The sequence below is a fragment of the Notolepis coatsorum genome, assembly GCF_963971535.1.
Source record: "Notolepis coatsorum genome assembly, chromosome: 10".
NCBI classification, from domain to species: domain Eukaryota; kingdom Metazoa; phylum Chordata; class Actinopteri; order Aulopiformes; family Paralepididae; genus Notolepis; species Notolepis coatsorum.
In genome coordinates, this window is record NC_140174.1 from 47,582,155 (window position 1) to 47,600,899 (window position 18,745).

The 18,745-nt window shown below is 45.2% G+C and overlaps 1 protein-coding gene across 1 annotated transcript in view; it reads left to right on the top strand.

Moving 5' to 3' along the window:
* spag9b (sperm associated antigen 9b) overlaps nucleotides 1-18,745 on the top strand; it is a 133,499-nt gene that overhangs the window by 72,571 nt on the left and 42,183 nt on the right. The window contains exon 4 of the mRNA XM_084323034.1: nucleotides 6,173-6,320. Within this exon, the coding sequence (XP_084179160.1) occupies nucleotides 6,173-6,320 (148 nt within the window). The remainder of the gene's footprint in view (nucleotides 1-6,172; nucleotides 6,321-18,745) is intronic.

The following is an 18,745-nucleotide window of genomic DNA, read 5'->3' on the forward strand; positions in this document are numbered from 1 at the left end:
CACCTGTGCTATAAACAGGCAAAACAACACATCTGGTCTGTCCACTGTGACTGGTCCAATGTAGCTGTGGTGTCCATTTTAAATAGACGTTTTCATTCATTCATACTATGATACCTCTGTATAACTAGCAGGCAATGTGATACCTCTGCATAGCTAGGTACTATGATACCTCTGTATAATTAGTAGGTAATGTGATACTTCTGTATAACTAGCAGGTAATGTGATACATCTGTATAGCTAGGTAATTCATAATAGCACCCAACCTTGGGCTACGCAGGCTCAATGGCTACCATATACTGGCACCAGGCACACATCACACTACACAATGGCTGAACGGCTCAGAGGTACTATGATACCTCTATTAACTAGCAGGTAATGTGATACCTCTGTATAACTGGCAGGTAATATGATACCTCTGTATAACTGACGGGTAATATGATACCTCTATTAACTAGCAGGTAATGTGATACCTCTGTATAACTGACGGGTAATATGATACCTCTGTATAACTGACGGGTAATATGATACCTCTGTATAACTGGCAGGTAATATGATACCTCTGTATAACTGGCAGGTAATATGATACCTCTGTATAACTGGCAGGTAATATGTTACCTCTGTATAACTGGCAGGTAATATGATACCTCTGTATAACTGGCAGGTAATGTGATACCTCTGTATAACTGGCAGGTAATATGATACCTCTGTATAACTGGCAGGTAATATGATACCTCTGTATAACTGGCAGGTAATATGATACCTCTGTATAACTGGCAGGTAATGTGATACCTCTGTATAACTGGCAGGTAATGTGATATGAATGAATGAAAACTTTATTTAACAGATTGCAGAATGGGTACAATACAGTACGGCTCAATACATACAATTGTTAAGGGGATGCAGACCTGAGAAAGACGTTTGTCTTGTTTCCATCAGGGTCCCCCATTTTCAATTCATATAGACATATATGACATACATGACATACAGATAGTCAGTACTGCTACATCTATACATTTATGACATACCAGATTTGCAAATACAGTACTGTTTGTGATACAGAAGGAGTCAAGAAAAGGGAGTATATACATTTGACGTAGAAACTGTACATTGGAGGTTGGGTGGGGGGGGGTTGGGTACATTGGGATATTGACAACCATACTGGGTAATTTACATTGGAGGTGGTTGGGGGGGGGGGGGGGGGGGGGGGCACACTGTATAAACAAGTAACACTGTACATTGTACATCTGTATAACTGGCAGGTAATATGATACCTCTGTATAACTGGCAGGTAATGTGATACCTCTGTATAACTGGCAGGTAATATGATACCTCTGTATAACTGGCAGGTAATATGATACCTCTGTATAACTGGCAGGTAATATGATACCTCTGTATAACTGGCAGGTAATGTGATACCTCTGTATAACTGACGGGTAATGTGATACCTCTGTATAACTGGTGGGTAATGTGATACCTCTGTATAACTGACGGGTAATGTGATACCTCTGTATAACTGGTGGGTAATGTGATACCTCTGTATAACTGACGGGTAATGTGATACCTCTGTATAACTGGTGGGTAATGTGATACATCTGTAAAAATAGCATATCATATTTTTGCGTAGGTCAAGACCTGAAGTACTGTAGGGCCACAACTGTATCCACATCAAGATCCACTTTAACTGAAAATGTATAGTCGTTTGCACGCACACCACCAGATAAGATCTGATTTGATCCTAAGACCATTCTATAAATGAGGCCCCACAGATGCATGGATTTAGCTCTGCCTCTCTCACCCTCCAGTTTGTGACAAAAGGCACTATTGGTCAGCCTCGCTGCCCTGCGTGTGACCCTGTCTCTCTTGGCATGCTGGTGTGTCTATTGTTCGTCAGCGGCTGCTTTTCAATGCCGCCTGCAGCCTGCTCTTTTCACCACATGGCCGTCATTGTTCTGGTGCCACTGTACCTTTTGATGCCTCGTCACTGGAACGGGAAGGGCTGGATGATGGCGTGTTCCCCGCTCCCTGGATGTGAAACTGGCGATTTAAGTTGCGTTTCATTCAGATCATAGTTTGTGTGTGGGCGCTTGTGTTTGTTTGTATGTGTGTGTTAGTTTTGGGGTGGGGGATGAGGTTATAAAAGTAGTAGTTATTTGATATTTGTTATATTAAATAGTTGATTTTCTATGAGATACAACAAGATTATCATATCTGTCATCGGCCACCCTGCTCTCTAAATGTCATTATAGGCATCTGCGATTGAAAAACCCATATCAGCCGACCACTAGTTCTTCATCTCTGACCTCATTGTAACCACATATGAATGATGAATGAATTGTATCCTCATGACATGATATGGTGCAATGCCACAGCTCATTGGCCACGGTTGTCATTTAATGATAATGACTTGTTATTTGATTGCAATTGCCTGTGGTTTGTCAAACAAGAAGTCTGCGATGGAATACTATGAACAGAATTCAGATGTGTAACGGAGGCAGTTGCATACCCACAGATTTGCGTGATTGTCTCAGCTTGATATCACCACCATCCACCACATTGGTGCTAAACTATCTCAGAGGAAAACTTTGCCAAAACACTTTGCTGGGAAGTCCTTCAGCTCAGTCACATCTTGACAATTTGTTACCTTGTGGCGCAGCAGTGGATATCAAACTGGGCTGAGTGATCTGCCACCACTGTAGTGGGCTGTAGACTTAATTAAATGCAGACTGAGGGAAACGTGTTTATTAAAAACACACTAAAGTTTGTTATTTCATCATCGCGTCAAGCTGACTAGCCATTTGTACTTGGCTGTTATTGGCGTGCAGCAGAGGGGAGCTTGTGTATCAACAAGGACAGACAGTGTCAGACGGGAAGCTTTCTCACATAGAAGTTAAACAATCATCAAAAGCCAATAGCTTTGCTATGACGTTACTGTGATAGGCCATTATTTACATTACTTTTGAGCTACTAAAAGTAAACGGGACTCACTGTGCTGTTGTTGTACCAACACTACTGGGATAATCCAGTCTTTCCACAAACTGCATGGTGCAACTTGACATTAACACTTTGATTACCAGTAATGCGGTGCGCCTTACCCCCGTTGAATGCCTATGTGTCTAATCTGCCCGTCGCTTATCAATGACTTGTTTGCAGTCAACATTGTCGAAACGGATTGTTTTTTAATCGGTTCATTTCCGTTTTATAGCATTTTGAAAAGCCCTCGTTTTCTTGAAAGTTTCAGGAAAATATATAGATTCCGTGATAAACGGCATTTACTGGAATATTCTGGAATACACAAAAAACTGTAATTTTTCGGCCTATTTATGAATCGTTTTCAAATAAACGCTAGATTATCGATAGTATATGTGTACTTATGCACTAGTGTTGTCAAAAATATCGAAATATCGATACTGAATATTTAAAAAGGTTTCGATACTCATTTCCCGAAATACCGATACTTTCTGCAGTACCTATACAGCTGGCTTGCTCCCACAAGTTGTTGACAGACAGACGCGCTGCCAGAGCATGCTTGCCCTTCCGCCTCCTCCTCCTCCTCAGAGACCGGCAACAGACACAAGCTGCTGCTGCAGCCTCCTCCCCCTCACAGCCGGGAGTGTTCAGTTTATAAACAAAGCTATTATTAGCTAACGTTAGCTGTCGTTCCTCCGTTAGCTTATGCTAGCTAGCTGGCCACATTTATAATTACTTCATGGAAACGGAGTAACGTCAAGCCGAGCCCACCCACACTACACCAGAACTCGACACAACTACCCCGTTTCCAACGTTAGGTCGAGCGGAGCCCATCCTACACTAGTACACGCATGAACTCGACACAACGTTACCCATCCTCCATGAAGTGTCCAATTAGCAGCAATGTTGTTGAAAATGTAACGTTAATAAATGCTCCGAGCATAGCTCCGGAGAAATCTCCTCTCTCTCTCTCTCTCAAGTACCCTTGTTTTCGGGTCATAACTAGAAAGGTGCGCTCAGTAGACCTCAAATCTCCAGCAGCCACTCTCTTTCTCTCTCTCTCTCTCTCTCTCTCTCTCTCTCTCTCTCTCTCTCTCTCTCTCTCTCTCGCTCTCTCTCTCGCTCTCTCTCTCTCTCTCTCTCTCTCTCTCTCTCTCTCTCTCTCTCTCTGATCTAAAGATAAACAAAGGGTTTTAAAAGTGTTATATTTATCTTCTCTTATAGTACCAGAGAGAAGCTGAGGAGAATCGACCAGAAACGAAAGCAAAATTTGTTTAAAAAAATAAAAAATAAAAATATATATAATTTATTTTTTTTTGTATCGAAATGGTATCGAAGTATCGATACTTTTCAAGGTATCGTATCGAAGTCGAAATTCCAGTATCGTGACAACACTATTATGCACGCTAGAGAAGCGGGCTGAAAAATATATTCTCATTTCCTGATCAGCACACACACACACACACACACACACACACACACACATGGGGCAAACGCTGATATATAGGTGAAAACAGATACGATTACCCCAAGACTGGTAAAATAAATTGCTTACCTCAGATCAGATGTTCTCCAAAAAGATTATTCCAATTCCTGATCGCCATTCCAAATATCGATCGCGTTTATTGATTCTTTATTGTTTATTGATTCCATACAGCTGGGTACTGTAAATATGTATTCCACGTTGTTTTCCGGCTCGGCAATCACTTCGGTCTCTTCAGATGACTTGCCGGATAAGTAAAATGAGGAAACTGGACCCCCCCCACCATCAGTCTAATCCAATGGGGTGCAGTTACACAGGGAGAGAAGATAGGGGGCGGTATTTTCCCAATGGAGCTCAGAGAGAGTCTGCAGCACTAGCGTGAGGCTCGATTGATGAAATATGAATTCAAATCGCTAATAAAAAAAAGAAGACAAACAAACACTATATAGCGTTGCTGGCATTCAACTGGCGGCATGAACTAACGACAAAAAGCGTCCGTGGCACTCAAAGTGTTAATGTCAACCTAATGCTTGTGGGACGCCACTAGGGACCAGAGCTGAGGGAGTGAAGGAGTGAGGGAGTGACATTGCAGGACCTAGAGTTGCTTCTCATCTAATATCTTAAAGGTTTGACTCTTCATCCTTGTATCAAACTAATGAGCTATTTCCATTTTTCTGTACACCTGTAGTAGGGGGAGATATTGATACTGACGGAAACTTGTTTATTAAAAGCGCTTATATCAAGGCTTAAAATAAATTCTATTTGTATCTAAAGCACGTTACATTATTCTCTCTCTCACACACTCACACACCTACTCATTCGAACCAGGAACCTTCGGACTCAGACTCTCTACCTCTCTCTATCATACCGTTCTACCTCCTGAGCTACTACCGCCCAGGCTTGGCTGTTAACCTGCCCTGCAGCTGAGTGAAATATTGATATTGCTCTCCGATCACACAAGACGTGATTAAAGATTTTGGGCATAACTTGGAAATATTTTCAAATCTTTAAACCGAATTCGACAGCGCCCTTGGGATGCCTCTGAAGCCACACCCGCTAGGTAGCTAGCAGGCAACTACTGTATGTGTTAGCAGCAGTCCTTTGTGTACGTGGCTACGCTCGCAACTGTTATGCGCATAACAAGCACACGTGTCACTAGAGGGTTTGATAGACAGCTTGCTCGTTCCAATCATTTGACTTGGTCGTTCGTTTGATTGGATGTCATTGTTTTAGCTCCTGCCCTAACGGAACAGCGCTTTATTTGTTTTGAGTACTATCAATTACTGTCGACATAATAACAAATACAAATGTTTGCCATCCTTTAAATCAGACTGGAGCCTAGCAGAAAGCAGCTCTTAAAACCCCCTCATCCATCACCCCACTATAAAGCACATCTATCGCAGTCAGACTCTCTCTAGGAACCTCACCACGCCATGGAGAGGACAGATCTGAATACAAAGATGTCCTACTGCTTCTTGTTCTGTAGAACCTGTTCTTGCTGTAAATTGCATGTTCTGGGCTTCACTTATTTTCTTTCCTCAGTGCTTCACTACATTCCTCTCTCTTTCCAAAAGAATACTTGATTTCAAATGTCTTTTCCTTTTCAGAAATCAGAAAAATCGGACACAATAAATGTTAATCGAATTATTCTTGGGTGACATTGGTGCTCAGACACGACTTCAGAGAGTTGCTCAGTGTCCGTGTCATTCCTTGTGTGTCCAGGAAGGAGCGGCCCATTTCCATGGGGCTATTCCCTCTGACAGGAAGTGATGGCATGACCGCCGACCTACAGAGGGAACCTGTGGAAACCCCGTCAGAATCCTGGAAGTTCAATGACCTGAGCCATCCTCGCTCCAATGCAAGCATCAAGGTATGGAACGCACAGACACACACGTCCTGGTTTAAAGGGATTGTCTTCCAATTTTAAGAAGGTAGTCTGACTAGGAGTCATTTAATTCCATGCAAGCAATGGAAGTGGAAGTGGGGGTTCAAACCACATCTCTTTATTAGATAAAAATGTATCGTCTTTATAGAATAGAAATACTTAAATTATCCCGAGGGAAATTTGACACTACAAATCGCTCACATTAAACATTTAGACAGAACAAAGTCACGAATAAGAATAACAAAACAAAATGGCCTAAGAATAGAATAAAATATACAGTAAAAATATACAGAAGTCTACAGTAAGTGTAATATTGCACAGTGTTGTTTCAAAAGTAAAAGTCCAGGAAGATGGTAACTGTCTCTGTGCTCAGTGATGCAGTGAGGCACAGTGATGCATTCCTGTGCCGTTCAGTGCTACATTTAGGGAGTGTTAGCCTAGCACTGAACATGCTCCTCCTGTCAGCCAAGTCTGTGTATAGTGGGTGGGAGGGGTTTTCCCTGATGGCCTGGAGCTTAGCAAGGCTCCTCCTCTCTGCCACCCTCGCTAGAGAGTCCAGCTCCACCCCAACCACGCTACTGGCCTTCCTGACCAGCTTATCCAGCCTGTTTGTGTCCCCTGCTCTCAGTCCGCTGCCCCAGCAGGTCACAGCGTACAAGAAGCACAAGTACAGTACAACAAACATTTTAAGATTAAAAGTAAAGTGTTCTCACGGTAACCGTAAACAGTAATGCTTAATGCGTAACAGTAAATCTCTGAAAGATTCTACTGAAGTCCCTCTATAATTCTATGGTTTTAACACAGTTAGGAGGCTGATTGGAAGCTGCCTGCTACCGTGATTGTTTTTTTGGAAAACTTGTTTGGGCCCCCATTGACTTCCAAGAACATTGTGCAATAGCAATGGTGGACTGCAATGAGAACATCAGTCTCAGCCTCTTCAAATGGGTGGAGTATCCCTTACAAGTCTGTTTCCTTTTTCTTGGAAGATTGTGCTCTGTACACTAACCGCTGAAAGGCGTAACGTCATTTTTGCCAGTTGGCAGTTGATTGGTGAAAGAGAGTACTCTACTCGCTACGCCCCCGCCCCCTCCTCATTCTGTTTCATAGAATTAAACAGTAGCGTTTCCCATGGCGCCGAGGGGTGACATCATCGGGAATTTAGTTCACACAGTGTCTGGAATCGCACACCAACACTCCACGCCAGGGCAAAGGAGAGCGTACATTTCTATTGAGTGAGGATGGATTGATACGCGTGTTCAGAATGGCTAAGCAGCGTGCGTGCGTGTGTGTGTGTGTGGGTGGGTGGCTCGGGGCCCACAGAGGAGAGGAAATGGTACCATTTGGGGCCTGCCTTTAGGCCTGAAGGAGGGGGGGGGGTTGACAGTGTCTTCACACTGTCGCCATTGGAAACCATGCTGCGAGCCTTGTTCCATCATTAATATTAATGAGTGGCAATTAAGTATTAATTCTGTGATTTACTTTATTCCACGGTCAAATGGAGATCATAAGACCCGAGGAAGTGAAATGGATTAAGCAAATTGTAATGTTAGTGCGATACACGATAAACAGGTGTTAATTTAACTCATAGCTGGCAGCTGATCAGCAAGGAGACGCACATAAATAGCCCAGCTTGAGTAATCGCTGATATCACAGATTCTTTCCAAATGATGTAATGTTATCTGGTCTTTCAGGGGGTAGAATAGACGTCCTTTTGATCCGACACAAACTGCCACCGTGTGTTTTTGTCATTTTTTTTATCCACGTTTTCTCCCCATTTTCTATTTTTCTCCCATCCCAATGTCGTATATCCAATTCTTCCCTCCCCTGTCTTGAACGTTGCTAGACTATGCCTCCCACAGGTCGGTTGTAGTGAGGACAGAAGCCTTGCATCACGTGTCCCCTCCGGTACACGAGGAGGCAGCCTGTCGCATCTTTTCACCGCAGCAGCTCGAACTCTCAGTGACGAGGAGTAACGCGTGGGAGGCTCACGCTGCCCCCGTCACTTCCTGCTTCCGTCGCACCGGCATCACCAAACCGACCTGTAGGAGTCGCTGTCCACAACATCAAATCCCCACCCACCGGCTTTTCCCACCCTCTAACACTTGCCAATTGTGTTAATATGAACGACCGGACAGCCGGTAGCAACGCAGAGAGCTGGGCTCGAACCCAGCGTCTCCTGCGTTAGAGGCGAGCGCCTTGCCCACTGCGGCAATCAGCCGCCCTGTTTTTGTCATTTCTAAAACTATTCTAAAGATTCCTTTCTTTTATTCCAAGGTAATTTGAATCAACTCTGTCCTTATTAAGGACGTCTCGTCTAGCAGCCCTGATATATCCTCTCTAAAAAGTCTCCTTTTTACTCAGTTAAACACTTTAGCACCAACCCAGAGACAATGTAGGTGTCACAGTGAAGCTCTTGCACTCAACCTCCATGGCTACACACACACACACACACACACACACACACACACACACACACACACACACACACAGACACAGACACAGACACAGACACAGACACACACAGACACAGACACACACATGTCTTTGTGTTACCTTCCCTGACTCGATATTTCCCCAAGATTTACAGGACAACAATCACCTTCTTTCCTGTCTTTTTCATCTCTCTCTCTCTCTCTCTCTCTCTCTCTCTCTCTCTCTCTCTCTCTCTCTCTCTCTCTCTCTCTCTCTCTCTCTCTCTCTCTCTCTCCTTATGAACCCTTTCACTCCTTCTACAGGTTGGGTTTTTGTTATGTTATATTATCACTGGACAGACAGAGGAGAATAGCTCCTCTCTATTGGCTGGCTGGCACTACTATAGTAACAACATAGAGTGATGCCAGCATGCAGAGAGGGGATATGAGAGGGAATACTCCCATCGGGCCAGAGGGAGAGGGAGAGGGAGGGAGAGAGGGAGAGAGAGAGAGAGAGAGAAAGAAACATGAAAAGGTGGAGAATGGCAGAGAGTGGAAAAACTTTGAATGAGAGGGAGCACTGTATTTTACTTTGAGTGCTGGAGTTAAATGATAACCTGCTCCTTGTGCAGAAGAAGGAAGGAAGTCGAAGTCGACTCCGAGAAATCCCTGTGGATGCCTCGTGTTGTTCAGCCAATGGATCTTCATGCCGGGACATTGTGCTATATATAGCTCCCTGAAGCCCACTGTATTAAGGGATCAAATCACAACAGAGGAAATGCTGCGTCATAAAATCTTCATTCAACAAAATCGATAAAAAAAATAGTGATTCTAATAATAATCAGGAGTCTTTTCCAGGTGTAATGCTCTATATGAGGTACTGTAATATGATGAAACCTTATACATTTACATTTAGTCATTTAGCTGACGCTTTCATCCAAAGCGACTTACAACTTCTATACAACAAGTCAGCAGGAAGGGTACAACTTTGGCAGCTAAGGTTAAGTAACATTGTTCGTCAAACAGTGTCGAACTTGAGTGCTACGGTCTTGAGTGTATAGTAGTATAGACATAATTAGCATAGTAGGTAGTAATATAGCCAAGGTCGATTCCTAAGTAGCAGAGTGCATACTAGTAAAAGTCAGATATAGTGCTTATAGTGTTTGATCAGCACAGTAAATGCCAGTTCATCATTTAGAGTGAAAGCCGTCATCAAGCAGCAGGTCACCTTCAGTACCAGAGGAAGCCTTTAGTAACGCTACTCAGCTCAGTCACATATGAACCACTGCCTATTTTTCAGCATATGTAAAGACATTACATAAGATATCTAATGATCATATACTTCTGCTTCCACTGTTTCTCTCTCTCTCTCATCTCTGTATCGCCTCTATCACTTGCCATTGTATTTTCTTTCTTGCTGCTGTGTTTTGGAGCATTGTTTTATTTTTGATAAATGCCTTTAATGGATGATATACGTTCATAGACTCCATTGTGAACAGATTTCATTGTAATTCCTCTCTTGATCAGTTGGATGATCAGCAAGACTCCCGTGGCAGCGGGGAAGGTCAAAGTTCACAGGAGAATTTGGCCAATCAGGAGGCTGAACAGAACCAGGTAGTAGTAGTAGTAGTAGAACTTTATTTTCCCTCATTGGGAAATTGGTGCTTTCTTAAGCGCCATGTCTGTCAGCCAGATGATCACTCTGGTATCCAGGATCCAATCTACTAACTTGTTTTAGTTTTCTGTAGTAGCTGCTATTCACATTGTCATGCCGTGACTTCTGACCTCATTTGATAGATCATATTTCACTGCTTCATGCTACTAACTAATGAGATGCCACCTCTGCATCTTGTGTCTTGTACTAAAGTTTGTAGAAGGTGCTCCTAAATGCAGAGGTTTTAGTTTGTAAGCCACCAGATTATAGATTGCCAAGGATTCAGTTAGATTAAAGGGTATGTTGAATTTTTTATCCCTAGCCCTATTTCCTACTTACCATTAACCCTTTATCTGCCAGGGATTATTCTGATCATATACCCCTATCTGCCACTGTTGAAAGTCTATGGAGATGTTCCCCTTCTTTGCAGGGCTATAACTTTTTAAATTGTATTGCTAAATTGACATTACTATGGCCCATTCAACGTCAAGTATCTATCGTTTAGGATGTAGCAACGTTCTACTTTTTCATTCACATATTCATACTAAAATATGGTCTAAAGTATAAATATGTTTTTATCGTTTTCTGCAGCATTCTGCAGAACGTGATTTATAGCCATAAATGCATTATATTGATCATCAAATATTTGATAGCGATCGGCGCCAGATAAAACATTTCAAATGTACATGCTTCTAGAAGTTACTACTCATCATCTGATGTTGACCGAATGGGGGGGGGGGGGGTCGTTTATAATTCCGTGGCCAACATTAGATGATTCATGTAGTGTGGGTGATATGATCATCAGAGCAGTTTGTATCAAACACGGTAATAATAAACGCTGAAACTTACCCCAGTCTCCTCGGGCCGTTGGGCGATCAACTTGGAGTAGAAAGTTTCCTATTATGGGATGTTGATCTAGATGAACCATTTCCAGGTTGTATAATACTATATACGTCCAAATAACGTTGTTTATTGAGTTAGGGCGAGCGATTGATTATCCAGTGTATCGAGATGGAGCCCCGGGAGCTATAGCGAGTGGTCGGACCGAATTTGGATGAGCACTACTTTCTGTTTCCGGTTTGCTGTTTGGGCGATCCGCCGATCGGCCACCAGATGGCGCTCTTGAACCGTTGGAGAGTTGAGAGGAGATCAACAGGAGATCTCAAGTCTCCGCGGGTGAAATATGATTGCCATCACAGATTTTTGAAATATTGATCTCAATGACGTGTTACGGCGTCATTGGCAGATTACGCATGGCGGAGATTGACGTGTTAACTCGTCCTTGGCGATTAAAGGGTTAATGATGTTGATCATCCATGCTGTTCTTCATAGTGTATACCAAGCTACGGCTAGTTAGCTACAAAACTAATGCAAAGTTATTGGGGTCATGATCCATTCTGTACAAGTACTGAAATACATTCTAAAACCTAAAACCCTTAAACCTAAAACCTTAAGTTTGAAATGCCCTATCTTACGTTTGAAATACTCTATCTTACGTTTGAAATACTCGATCTTACGTTTGGAATACTCTATCTTAAGGATGGAATACTCTATCTTATGTTTGAAAAACGTTAGGTTATGACTATAACCAAGTTCTGTTAGTTAGGGGCGATGCTTGGCATCGCCTTCTGCACTATCTCGCGTACGTGCATGCGTACTGAATAAACCACAAATGTACCTCTAATACCAGTATTAGTCTGACCACACCCCTCATCAGCTTACCTTCATAAGCAGGTGTGTGGTCACCTGCTCTCCTCCTTCCCAAGCTTTCACCACAAGGTGAGGACAAGGGCTGCAGCGGCGTCCGATGCCAAGCATCGCCCCTAACTAACAGAACTTGGTTATAGTCATAACCTAACGTTCTGTATCGTTAGTGGCTTAGCTTGGCATCGCCTTCTGCACAAGGGAGGCCAAGCGGAGCCACTTGGCTGACAAATACACCCCGCTGACAGCCCCCCAAAACCATCAGAACAGGGAGGGCCGAGCCCCCCCGACCCCCCCTAATGGAGGGTAGCCCCCCTATTAGGGACGTCACGGGAGGGCGACGGACCCGACCGTGCGAAGAGGCACTCAAGCAACTCAACGCACAGGGTGAGCAGACCGTGGCTTGACCCCACGACTACACACACGCACAACCCGCATGCCACCCGGGAACGAACGGAGGAACAACCTCGTTACTGCCCCCAGAATCACGGGGTCAAGGGCAAACCCAACCCCGTGGCAAGGCCGTAGCAGCGGAGCACGAAGGAAGACCCAGACCCACCAAAAGGACTGGACTCCCTGGAATGGGGGCCCGGAGAAGTCCATGATGCCAGCATCAAGACCCCACCAGGTGGGCACGTAGTGCCCCGCCCCCCACATCGCCAGCGTATTCGGACAAAGGCCCCTCAGTTACTGCACCTGGTATTCCCAGGCGGAACCAACCAGGCCAGAACCTGCCCAGCTTCCGAGATCGGACGAGACCGGGCGTGTTCAGGTCAGTATGGCCGTAAACCGAGCGGGCCCCGTCCCCCCAATAGTACACCGCCTGGCACACTGACCCTGCAGAATAGGCAGTCAGCATGGCCGTAAGCACACAAAAAAGGTTAACCAACGGAAGCAGGCAGCGCACCGGGGAAAAACCAGGCAACAGGCTGTTAACCCTAGCCTGGAGACTGCGGACGAGACAGGCGCCAGAGGGGACAGCTGAACACAGCCGCCCCGGCGGAAGGAGCGTAAGCTGGCGGTGTTGCATGACCAAGCCTCCATTTAACAACCCCCACCCAGAGGGGTCGAGGCAGAGAAGGCTGACACGATTGGCAGACGTCATGAACGTGCAGGGGCACCCTCAAACGGTGAACCCGGGAGTTGACACTGCTCCAACACACCAGGGAATCAACCACCTCGGTGTTACCCAATGCGGTGGTTGTTCCTATAACCCCTCAAGAAAAAACTCCAAAACACACCTGCGGGTATACACCGGCTATACCGCAGTACAAGTGTTTCAGTTTCCAAAAAGGGTTAACCCAGGCCTACGGGTCGCAAACATCACTTCGGACCGGGCCTGGCGGTACGGGAAGCACAGGGTCACCAGAGGAGGTCAAAAAACCACCCCCACAGGCCCCTCTTCGCCATGCGTGAGAGAGGAGCGAAAAATAATGGAGAACCAGCCCCTAAGCACACCGTACCTGGTATTCCCCGGCGGTCTCCCAACCAAGTACTAACCAGGACCAACCTGTGTAGCGGCCGAGATCCGACGAGATCGAGCGCGTACAGAATGGCATGGCTGTAAGCCATGACGACAGTGCTGAGTAAAAACATACCCAACCAGGGTCTCCATAGCGCTTAACCCTGTGACACCCAGACCGACCTGGCATTTTTCCCCCTGAAAAAAGCCCAAGTCCCTCAGGGTACCAGAACAGCAGATCTGCATCCCCGGCGGACAACGGGTTCAACTGATCTGGACCAGCGTGACCAGAACCAGTCCCGTGCCCTAACCACGCCGACATGCCTACTCCAGGAGAAGGGCAGATATGCGTGTTGATCTTAACATGAAAAGAAGGCGCCACCCAGACGTCGGGACGAACCGCGCCTGGTGGCCCACCCCAAGGGCGTGAGACCCCACTACATATGTTCAGATCCATCCCGTCATCATCCCCCAGACATGAACGAGAATCCGTCGACAACCCACCCAGGTCATGGGATGTGGTCGCCGGAAGAGGAAAAACCCCCATCTCAGTTGCTTCATAAAAACGCTGTTTCAACCATAAGCAACTAAGGCGTGCCAGTCAATCGCCTGTTTACAGCGAGCTAGCACTATACGTGCGTCGGGACACACCCCCATCAATGAACAGGCTATTTAGACCTGTCATTGAATCCCCAAGGCGCCCAGGGGAACGACAAGAGGGGTGTGACACTCCCTAACTCCAACACTTCTGGAATAGAAAGAAGGAAGCATCAACAGTATGTATCCCAGTCTACACAGCCGGGGTAAAAAATGTTCACATTTTTACATCCCACCACCCTCCCATAGGAAAGAGACGGGGATCCCCAGAGAGACTTCCCACGCGAGCTGTACAGATTGAAAAGAATATATTGCACCTTGAGCCATGTAAAAAACTGGTTTTAGGGCCTCCGGGGAAGAGGCACCGAACCCATACACACTCAATAAACGAATTGAATCGAATATACATACAATAGAAAAGGACCCTTCTAGAGGGTCCACTCACTTTGACAATCTGAGGAGGAAGGCTCTGTACTCTGATGGAGGCTTCCTCACATGGAAGAAGGAGTCCGAACTCACAGAAGGCCTGAGTAGGCGCTTGGTGAGGAGGAGCCCTGACCACCCCCCCTGAAAACAGATCCATCACATGGACCTGAACAGCACACGGAAGTCCTACCAACAGAGACGCGCACGGTGACGTACTCTATGGCGGGGGAATTCCTGCGGTGCACACGCCCAATATACCAGGCCGTGGGACCAGGAACTCCCTCCCCCCCCCCCCCCCCCCCCCCCCCCCGTAACGTGCCGAACCGCCACGTGACGGGAACCTTGAAGGACAGGGGGTGTACCCCTGACCGACAGAACAATGGGGAGAGGAAAGGTTACCAGTTCACCCCTTTACGACCCCACACCCATGATACGACGTAACGACAAAAAGAGAATATGACACAGTCATAGTCAGCTCTATGAAGCGTTTCACAGCTCCACACAGCGCACGAGCTAACCTGCTATCTGATTTTTACTAAGGAAAAACACAGAATAGAGAGGGCTCAAAGAACCCCGGTCCAACATACACATGTGCTTCTGTGGCCAGTACAACCCAGTTGTAGGTCACATGACACACACAACCCATCATCACCTACAAAAAATGGCAAAAACACTCAACAGAGGAACGCCGTTTTTTTCACAATGAGAGAATACATCATTCTTGATTAGTATCGACCACAGGCCTTGCTAAGCACACATGACAGCAACCAAACCAATTTCCCTTTAGGAAATAAGTTTCTCCAGCAGATTTAGCACAACCTCAGCAATCAAGCTGAGAGTTACATCGTATCCCTACCACACAAAAGACACAATTAATGCACAACATGTCTGATAGGAGGTGATAAAGTCCCCAGGGAACCGGGGGGGGAAACACAATCCTCCTATTTTACCCTCAATACGGCCAGTTAAAACAGGAAAACCTGTTAATGTGTGAACTCACTGTTCATTGTCATTACAGTCTGAGAAAGAACATTCTTTTACTCACTCGTCACCAAGCATAGCTTCATAGGTTAGTTGCCTTAGTAGTGAGTACACGGTACACATAAACACCATGATGTTTCTCACACAACAACCAGATCAATACATCACGACCTGCACGGAGAAGCTAACTGCCAGTGACAAAAACAGCTCACACACAACCCGCAACGTATCTCAAATGCATTGCAACAACACACGTTTTGGGAAAAAACACCGTTATTCACAATACATTTAGCAAGGTAAAACCAGAAGACGTGTTTATGAGGTCTGGCCAACCCCGTACCTGCCCGGAATGCAGATCAGCGAAGTGCAGTCACAAGCCACCGTAGAACACAGCCGTCCCGTGTTGTTCGATCCGGGCAGCGTCGCCGCTCCACCAGTCGCTACAGTCCTCTTTGTTGACGCAATCCCCGTCTAGGCTCAGGCAGGGTCGACGAACATCCCCTGTCAAGGATGACGTCGTGGTCAAGAGTGTAAAACATGTTAAAAATCAAAGCACGTTCAACAGAATAGCATCAAGCTAACGGCTGCTCCAACCGTTCGGGTGCTATTGCTTCCGCTCGCGAGACGCCGATCTACGACGCACGCGATCAGGAGCGAGCTCCCGGCGGCGCGCGAGAAGCCAAGCTACCCCGCGCCAGGCCACCGACCGGCTAACCGTAAGCTATGAACATGTAAACAATGACATAACACTCACCCAGACAGGCCGCCGTTCTGAACCCTCCTCACTTTTTAAGAGAAAAGAGAAAACAAGACGTCAACACCGCTTCACAACGGTGACATTAACACGTCCGGCGGAATCAGCACAGTACCAACTGGCCTGTATAGCTGACTTTGAACATGAATCTGCCCCCCCCCCCCCCCCCCCCCCCCTATCGCACATTACATGCACATATCCCCTCGTGAAGGAATACTCTCATTTGGATATGAAAGATGGGGTCTTAACACGGTGACAGAGAGAATCCACTCGTCCAGAACACACAGGGATCACCAGTGTCAATGGTCGCGGCCCACTAGTTAAAACTATAATGGTCGCCAGACCAAGGCCTTCTGTCGCCTAGACGGCTAAACAAAGGACCCTAGCCTGGGGCCGGTTTCCATAAACTTTGTCAAGTAGCCCCCATAGCACTAACAGACAAGTGGAGCCCGCCAGCAAACACTACTCACCCAACCTGGAACGCACCGCTCCTCACAACAGCGGCATGTCCGACAGTTCAGCTGTGGCCTGACAGGTTTCACCCCAACAAACACAGCAAGGAACTGCAGTTGAGAAGCATGCAGCGGCGTGCTCCCAATACGAAAACCGGTGGAGGGTTTGTAGAATGATCATCATCTTCTAGACACTCCAGTACGAAGACAATATCGCCGTATTTTCTCGAAAATAGTGAGAGAGAAAATAAAGATATGATGTCAACGTATCCTTGTTTCCCAAGCTGTTCCTAATCCAATTTCTTCCATCATGGTGTCAAGTGTGGGGATCTACCGAGGCACCTCTTCCTTGTGGTGAAAGCGAGAAGGAGGAGAGCAGGTGACCACACACCTGCTTATGAAGGTAAGCTGATGAGGGGTGTGGTCAGACTAATACTGGTATTAGAGGTACATTTGTGGTTTATTCAGTACGCGTGCACGTACGCGAGATAGTGCAGAAGGCGATGCCAAGCTAAGCCACTAACGATACAGAACTCTATCTTAAGGATGAAATACTCTTATCTTAAGTTTGAAATACTCTATCTTACGTTTGGAATTCTCTATCTTAACACTTTGACTGCCACTCACGGCTTTTCTCGGATTTATAATAGTTACGTTGAAAGCCACTCACGAGATTTCTCTGATTTTTTTTTTTTTTTTTTTTTTTAAGCGATCTGAAATCATATTGCATCACGCGAGCCTACCCTAGCCTACCCAAGGACCGCCGGCGATCAGATGTGAAAAAAGCACCCCCTATCGTCTCCCAGATGACATCAGGGATTTTGGAATGGACTCAATGAAAATGGATGGGGGAAAAAAATCATTCCAGTCCACATTTTCCAGTCCACTGATGCAGCCGGGGTTACCAGAGTTCATTCTGGATCCTCTGAGCGTCGCGGATCATGAGTTCTACTGTATACACGTTAGATCTATACACTTATCGATTTTTTTGAATGGTGATCAGGAATTGGAATATACCAGTTGGATACCATCTGATGTCAGGTAAGGAATCTGTTATCAGTGTTAGGATAATCAGACTCGTTTTGATGAAGATATAAGCTTTTTTCTGATATGTGCTCCAGCGGTTTCACTGTAAAATCCATGAGGAAATGAAAACGGCTATTATCAGCGCGCGCCTCGTACGTATAATATTGATCATCTAGCGTTTATTTGAAAACGATTCATAAATAGACCGACAAATATCAACGTTCTGGAATATTCCAGTAACGGACGATTATCACAGAATGGCCCAGAATGGGCTGTTTTTTTACCTCAAAACGGGTGCTTTTCAAAATGCTCTCAAACGGAAATGAAGCGATAAAAAACCAATCTGCCTTGACAGCACTGACTGGAAAATGATTCTTTGATAAGCGACGGGCAGATTAGACACATAGCCATAATTTAAAACATAGATTAGGCGATATTAACGTTAACATTGAAGTGGATGGTGTCATTTAAGCACTAAGTCGTGCGCCCCCTGGTGGCACTGAAAGTGTTAAGGATGGAATACTCTATCTTACGTTTGAAATAATCTATCTTAAGTTTGAAATACTCTATCTTAAGGATGAAATACTCTATCTTAAGGATGAAATACTCTATCTACTCTATCTTAAGTTTGAAATACTCTATCTTAAGGATGAAATACTCTATCTTAAGTTTGGAATACTCTATCTTAAGTTTGAAATACTCTATCTTAAGGATGAAATACTCTATCTCAAGGATGAAATATTCTATCTTAAGTTTGAAATACTCTATCTTAAGGATGAAATACTCTATCTTAAGGATGAAATACTATCTTAAGTTTGAAATACTCTATCTTAAGGATGAAATACTCTATCTTAAGTTTGAAATACTCTATCTTAAGGATGAAATGGCAGGTTTGGATTCAGTTCATCTCTTTTTCAACTTCCACTGTTTCTATCTCTCATCT